The sequence below is a fragment of the Musca autumnalis genome, unplaced genomic scaffold (genome assembly GCF_047663935.1).
Source record: "Musca autumnalis isolate F117 unplaced genomic scaffold, ASM4766393v1 scaffold_2, whole genome shotgun sequence".
Classification (NCBI taxonomy): Eukaryota; Metazoa; Arthropoda; class Insecta; order Diptera; family Muscidae; genus Musca; species Musca autumnalis.
This window is the reverse complement of record NW_027411755.1, coordinates 113,000,561-113,008,730: the sequence shown is the minus strand read 5'-3', so window position 1 is coordinate 113,008,730 and position 8,170 is coordinate 113,000,561. Positions and strand designations below refer to the sequence as shown.

General features: G+C 36.1%; 1 protein-coding gene across 1 annotated transcript; it reads left to right on the top strand.

Moving 5' to 3' along the window:
- Window positions 1-621: 621 nt before the first annotated feature.
- Window positions 622-7,211, top strand: Or24a (Odorant receptor 24a). Its single transcript, XM_073965979.1, has 6 exons — window positions 622-1,142; window positions 6,145-6,325; window positions 6,462-6,642; window positions 6,708-6,802; window positions 6,865-7,017; window positions 7,080-7,211. The coding sequence occupies exons 1-6, from the start codon at window positions 622-624 to the stop codon at window positions 7,128-7,130; spliced, it is 1,182 nt and encodes a 393-aa protein (XP_073822080.1). The 3' UTR covers window positions 7,131-7,211.
- The last annotated feature ends 959 nt before the right edge of the window (window positions 7,212-8,170 follow it).

Below are 8,170 nucleotides of genomic sequence, written 5' to 3'. Positions count from 1 at the left end.
AATCAGAGACAGAGAGAGAGAGAGGGAAAAAAGTTCGCCAGACTAACCGGACAGAGTTCGGACCGAAGTCGGTCAGACGCGTTGGAAAAAACTTCCGACGTTGAGGACGTCCGACGTTCTGTTTGCTGGGATGTGTCAATACCAAACACATATGTATAGTGTCAATATCAAATTCCTGTCCACGAGACATTAAGGCTACACATCCACACATACGCTATCAATTAATTTAAACAACTACATTAATGTGGTTGCAGTTGGTTTAAAGGCTTCTACATTATTTAAAATTGTATGTCAAGAGTTTACCTATAAAATTAGAATAGTTTAAAATCCCAAGAAAGAAACAACAACATCAACGTTGTCTGGAAGGAGGCATCCAGTTTTGTATATTCTACCCATAGAAGTTAAATTTTGTCCCCGAAAATGTGCCGTGATGTTTTTCTGGCTACGTCAGTGGCTTTGAGGATGGGTTTGCTTTTTTAATATTAATTACAAATATTAATTAGTGATGATTTGTTTAGTATTTGAACCACTGAAACGTGCACGAATAAGCATTTAAAAAGGATTGATATGTTTAATATTGCTTTCATTCTGTGACTATTTTACTATCAACAACATTAAGTGATGGGACCGGCTTTTCTCAAGAACACTTATCCTTTGAATAAACATTATTTTCTGATTCCTCGTTTTGCCCTGCGTCTCGTCGGTTTTTATCCCGAAACAAATTGGAACGGTTGGGTTAAGTTGTGGGCTTTTTTCAACATTTCTATTCTCGCCTATGGTTGTTACGCCGAACTTTATTACGGCATACAATATTTGTCCATTGACATTGTCAGGGCCATGGATGCCTTGTGTCCGGTCGCCTCGAGCATCATGTCCTTCATTAAGATTTTTTTCATTTGGTGGTACCGTGAACAGTACAAAAACCTCATCGAAGAAGTCAGGCGCTTAACGGAAGCCCAAAACAGCTCCAGGAAACAGAAAATGAAACGTTGGTATTTTACAATTGCAACACGCTTAACCGCTTTGGTGTTGTTTTTTGGATTCTGTTGCAGCACATCGTACAGCATACGTCCAATACTGACAAATACCATTCTGTACTTGAATGGAAAGGAGATTGTGTATGAAACGCCATTTAAGATGATGTAAGTTAAAATGAAATTTGAAAATAACGATGAAATGTTTTAAGATTCTGTTCGAAGTTTGTCTGTTCGAAGTTTGTTTGTTTCGCATTAAAATGTAACTTAATTAATCTTAATATATGTATACGGTAGTGTTGGTGTTATATAAGTTAGGGTTTTTGGAATTTCACACAGAGGGTGCGAAAAGTACCAAAACAGTAAATGTTGTACCATCCAATTCAGCGAACGGATAAAGCTAAAACGTTTAAATTTGGAATGTCCGTTACTGCTGTTGAGCAGGGGGAGATACGACAGCTACGGCGGGATTTGAACCTTTATGTTGGAATGTGGGTTCGGTTTTTGGAAACTCGAACTAAACGGTGCGAAAATACTGAAAGATATTAAATCCTGTTTTAACGCAAACGTAAAGCTATATACTCACTTGCTTACTTAGCTGGCCCATTACAAAAGATTTGTTCCAAAAGCCGAATTAAGAACAAAGATCTCCATTTCTCAATGTTTGTAGCTTCGCTTGTAGCTTAGTTTGTAGCTTCGTTGCATCTCGCTTCGTTTATCTATACTGATGTCGTTATATAGAAGATACAGCTCGTGGTTCAAACTACGTCGATATTCACCGTCAACGCAGATTGGTCCGTAGATCTCTTGAAGAATTTTTCTCTGAAACACACCAAGCACTGCCTTATCTGCTTGCGCAAGTACCCAGGCTTCGGAACCATACATTAGCACGGGTAGTATTAGTGTTTTGTAAAGCGTATTTTTGTTTGACGAGATGTGACTGTGTTTTTAAACTGCTTACTTAAGCCAAAGTAACATCTGTTGGCCATACAATTCTTCTTCTTATTTCATAATGATGTTGTTTGTTGTGTTTACGGCCGTGCCGAGGTAGATGAAGTCTTTACTAGCTCAAAATTAAAGGAACCAACTTCAACAGTTGTTCCGAGCTCTATGGACGAATTGTGTGTCGACACCAACAACTTGGTCTTTTCGCCGTTTACCGCCAGACCCATTTTTGCAGATTCTCCTTCGACCTTCACAAAGGTATCAGTTTCTTCTTTTACCGATCGTCCCATTATGTCTATATCATCAGCATAAGCAAGCAACATGTGACTAATGGTATAGATAGTGTCATTTCTTTTAATGTTTGCCTCTGGTATAACCTTTTCCAGCAGGATGTTGAAGAGATGACACAAAAAGATATCTCCTTGTCTGAAACCTCTTTTGGTACAAAACTGTTCGCAGAGGTTCTTTCCAATTTTAATTGAGGATCGAGTGTCATTCAAAGTCATTTTACAAAGCCAAATGAGCTTTGCGGTGATACCAAACTCAGACATGGCTTGTAATACCTTTAAACGTAGGGGGCTGTCGAAGGCTGTTTTATAATCGACAAAAAGGTGGTAGGTGTCGATCGGCATCTCCAGGGACATCTCCAGGATTTGCCGCAGGGTAAACAACTGGTCAATGGTGGACTTGCCAGGTCTAAAGCCGCATTGGTATTGACCAATTATTTCGTTGACCATAGGCTTTATCTCCTTTCTTGTGGATGGGACACAGGATGCTCAGGTTCCAATCGTCGGGTACGGGTTTTTCCTGCCAGATGGTGCTAACTAGCTGATCCATACACATTATCACATTGCCTCCGGTTTTGAACAGCTCGGCTAGTAGGCCATCAGCTACTGCTACCTTATTATTCTTCAGACGGTTTATTGCTCTCTTTACATCATCTTGGCTGGGCGGTATACATTCAATACCATCGTCTGGCATTGGATCTGTGGTATCTTAGTCGTCTTCGCTACTATTGGATACCAAAAGTTTGGAAAAATGCTCTTTCCATATCCTGAGCACATTATCTTTATCAGTTACCAAATTACCTTGCTTGTCTCTACAGGAGGATGTGCCTGTACCAAAGCCGTCATTTTGATGCTTCACTATTTGGTAGAACATTTGGACTTCATTCTGGCTCGATTTTTTCACACTCCCGCTTTTCCATTTCTCTTGCGGAAAAGACGTTTTTCCTCTCTCCTTTTCTTCCGATACCTCTCTCGTGGGCTACGCGTTGCTACTGATTGTAGGATAGCTCTATATGCCGCATTTTTCTCTTCGGTAGCAGCATGACATACCATGGATTCCTTGGTGGAGGTCTCTGGTATCCAAGTATGGATATTGAGGCTGTTTGCATGGATGCCATTGTGCTGATATGTTATCGGGACGAGGAGTGCCAGTTGAGTGGAATATTCTGTGGCTATCTGTTGTGATTGCAGCTTACCGATGTACAAATTTCGTGTTGTGTCTGTTCGTACTTTATTTGATACGTTTGCTGTAACAAGGTGTTGCTCCGAGCCTATGTTTACTCTTCGGAAGGAACGTACATCCAACACGCTCGTTGAATATGTTCCATCTATCACAACGTGATCAATTTGATTTATTGTTTTCTGATCCGGAATCACCCAGGTGTCCTTATGAATGTTGAGATGCTTAAATCTGCCATGTTTTTTGCCGCTGCAAAGGCTTTCAGCCTCATTCGGTTGTCAGATGTTTCACTGTGGAGACTGCATTTCCTTACTGTTGGCCCAAAGATATTCTTCTTTCCAATTTTTGCACTAAATCGCCTGAAATAATTTTAGTGTCATGGGCAGGACAACGGTCACATGTTTCTTCTGAGCGTTCGTAGATTATATCTATAGTCTGTTCGTCCGTATCGTAGCAAGTCTTTCATTCACTGCACGATGGAGCCAATGACAGGTTTTTGAGGCAGAAAGTGATTGAAATCGAACAATAACGGAATTATATTCTCAACACTTTCAAACCTCCAGAACTAAAAATTTACAATCTGGCAACGACCCACGGCGACATGCCAAGCTGTCAAAGATGTCACAATTTTCATTCGGTTTATTTCTGGCATTCAGTCGTAATTAAACAATTTAGGTATTGTGGCGCCAAAACCTGATCTGTTGACATAATATATTTTTTTTTAAATGGAAAATATAGGTAATTGTATGTAAATTAAGATTATTATTAAAAATGTAAATGTAATATTAGATGTGGTCAATAATTTGTTGTGTCAGTAAGTGATGTTTTTTGATGTAGTCTGTGATATGGTCCATGTGTTTTTTGGAGTAGAACTTTCGGTATCGCGGCGCATTCTCGTAAATATATATATTTGGTGAAAGGAGGCGATATCAGCTAACAGTTTTCGAAAAGGAATTTTGTGTATACTTGCGAATTAAAAAGAAATCAATTTCCAGATTTCATAAAACTTAAAATTTTGGATATTTTTAATTTCTGATTGGAAAAACAGCAAAAACCTAAACATATTATGGACTGGATTTCTGCGAAAATTAATAGAGTGGTCAAAAACAACTACATGACGGGAGTTAAACAACAAATTAATAATATTTGTGCTCGCCTTAAGCACATAAAAAACTTCTGTTCGCAGGAAAAGACCAAAGTCGGACGGGGCCCACTATGTGATACCTTAGTACATTATACATTAAATAGGATGAACATATGTAAGGGGGCTATAATTAGCTCTGAACTGAATATAACAAAAATTTACCGACTCTTCTCTTGGCTGATTACGGCCAGAAGTACCGAATTTAATCCGGATCGGACTTATTTTACGAATTTATTGTACAATAAACATGAAATCGGATGAAAATGTATATGGGAGATATATTCAAATGTGAACCAATTTAGATATAACTTGGCAAACTTATTTTTTGTCCGAATTCCGCACCATTTCCCAATTTGCATTCCTCGAATCGGGCGAATATATATGGAAGCTATATCCAAATCTAAACCGATTTCAGTATAATTTGGCAAACTTTTTTCTAGTGCAAATTCCGTCATACATTCCAAATTTCATTGAAATTGGACACACATTGCGTGATTGGTGCACCAAATACTGAAAATCGGGCGAAAATATATATGGGAGCTATATCCAATTCTTCACCTATTTCAATATAACTTGGTAAATTTATTTATAGTTAGAATTCGGTAACATTGTCAAATTTTCATCATAATTGGACAGAATTTGCGTGTTTGGTCCAATAATTACTTGAAATCGGGCGAACATATATATGAGAGCTATATCTATATATAAACCGATATCAACCAAATTTTGCGGATTCGTTTCTAGGCCGATTATAAACATCTGCACGAAATTTTGAAGGTCTAGCTTGCCCCTGTGATTTTTTTGCCTCAAAAACCTGTCTTTGGCCCCACAGTGCACTGGAGTGAAGCTGGATACTAGAAGTTTTAAATTCCGACCAACTACAAATCCGCAACCAAACTCTTGCTTTGTGTCATGGCAGCTATAATACAATGCGTCACCTTTAGGTGTTTGTTGTGACGTTTTTCCCAAACCATCGTATTTACTGTATCCAAGTTTTAACGTTCTTATTGGTGAACGACATACTACATACATCTCTGAAATTTAAAATGTGAGTAACTTTTCATGTGTATACAACTAACTGCCTTTTTGGAAATTAAAACTAGAAACGTTAAATATTTAATTTTATTTTATTAAAATATTTTCGAAAAAAGCCGTGTATTCATTCATTCAGTTTATAATTGTTGCAGCAACGAATTATATTTTAACAACTTTTCAATCGAAAGAACATACTATCTGAATATAGACCTAAAACCTTTGAAATATCTCAAATAGCGTTACATGGCGGTTATACCAAAACTTGAACCTTAATTTATTTGGGGAAGTTTTATAACCACTGGGAACTTAGAATGCCAAATTACCACTAAATGGGTAGAAAAACGTAGCAATCGTTATTGTAGTTGTATTCCGCAAACATTGACATTACATTACATAAATTTACCGACTTTTTCGTTAGAATTTTAAATGAAATTTTATAATTTTAATGTTATGTGATGTATAATCTTCAACGACAAATTACGGACTAATTATAATAATATGATTTATATTTACAAACTGTACTAAGCAATTCTTAGACATATGTACTTATTTTTGTTTTATTTGATAACATTTAAACAGATTTCCTGAGCCTCTACTATCAATGCCATTGTATCCAGTGACATTTATTTTGGTGCACTGGCATGGATATATAACGATTCTTTCATTTGCTGGCGGAGATGGGTTATTTATGGGATTCTGTTTCTACATCTCAACACTGCTTAAAGCCTTGCAACAAGATTTAGAAGATGTCTTAACAATTGTCGAAGGTTTGTATTATATAAGAGACATGATTTACATATGCAGATGTATTCAAACTCTTTATATTATAAAATAATTAATTTATAATTTATATAATTAAAATGTATTTTTTATATTTTTAAGATCGCAACACACAGCTTCAAAGAAAATTGTCCGAGCATGATATTTACAAATCTTTATCACATATCATTAGACGTCACAATGAAATCGCTAACATAACGTACAAAGTCTCTGCAATAATGGAGGAAATGACTCTATGCCATTTCATTACATCGAGTATAATTATTGCCACTAGTGTAATAGATTTTCTACTGGTAAGCACAACTACTTTGTAGTACAATTATTATGAACATAATAAAGGTCACAATGGTTAAAGTTTGCAGGTGGTTACGGCTCAATTGTATATGTTGTTTATACTTGTGCTGTTTTAACTGAAATATTTTTATATTGTCTTGGAGGAACTGCTGTTATTGAAAGTGTAAGCAAAGTTGCGCAATTGTCGTATGCTGGTAATTTACCTTAAAATAACTATATTTTTAGAGTCAAGAATTGGCTTTGAAAGCATACACCAGTAACTGGTATGGGCACAGTGTTAAAATCCAGAAAATGGTTCTTCTTATTATTGTTCGTTCTCAAAGACAGCTTGTGGTGAAGGTACCGTTTTTTACACCATCCTTACCCGCTTTGACAGCTGTAAGTTAAAGTGTCCAATTAAGTTTAATACGCATTACATACATACATTATTTTCATTTCAGATTTTAAGATTCACCGGATCTGTGATAGCTTTGGTAAAATCTGTAATATAACTCCTTATAACAATTGTTAAATAATTGTGACAAAAACAAAAATAAATGTTGATAATAAATAATTTTGAACCTCAATAGCAAACGATTGCCAACATTAATTTTATCAGACCGATCAGATTACTCTGAATATATGTTAGACAATTTAGTTGAAAATGACACGGTGTGTAGTTTTTTGAGTCATGGAAAATTAGTCATATTCTGTCATATTCTGTGATAGAAGACTAAAAATAAGAAGACATGTCTCCCGGCTTTTTTCTTATCACTTGCACTTTCCAGTTATGGGCTCCTTAAACTTGCGGCCTTGATGTGAATGAGGATTTTGATCGTCAAAATTTTTTCAACAGGTGTACGTGCAAACCATTTTACGAAGGTAAAATTTTTTCGGCATCCAGTCCATAGTTCTTAAGATAATATCATCAAAACTCTAAATAACACTACGGGCACCAACTCAAATGGCTGGCGACTACGTAAGTTTATGAATTTAGTATTATTGCAGTTTAATAGCACTTCTCGGATCGTCATGTTTTTGTTTTCAGCAGGCTATGTTCGCTCCGTTTACTACGCTAAATGTTCTTCGGGACAAGTCCATACTTTCTGGCATAATGTCCTAAAAACTCTAAATAGCTATACCAGCACCAACTTAAATTTGCGAAACATCAAGTTCCATTCCATTTAATTTCATACAAAGGATACTTAATAGCTAAAGTATTTAATTCTTACAATAAGTAAACATTCTCTTGAATTTAATTCTTAGAGACTTCGCAATCTTGCGAAACAAAAAAGGAAACCAAAAAATTAGGTAAAATATTTTTGCAAATTTCTGGAGAAAAAAATATATATTTTTCGTAAAGTCTAACAGATATTGTGTTCATTGTTTTTGTTTCGATATGTAGGATTGTTGTCTTTAAGAAACTTTTTTTATAAATTACTCGATGATATAGGATCTACTTTTGTCGCTCAGTCCGAACGTAAGTTTTTCATAATACTCGGGAAATGTGAGCTAACATTACGCTGATGAAATTTGCCACCGTCGAAAATTT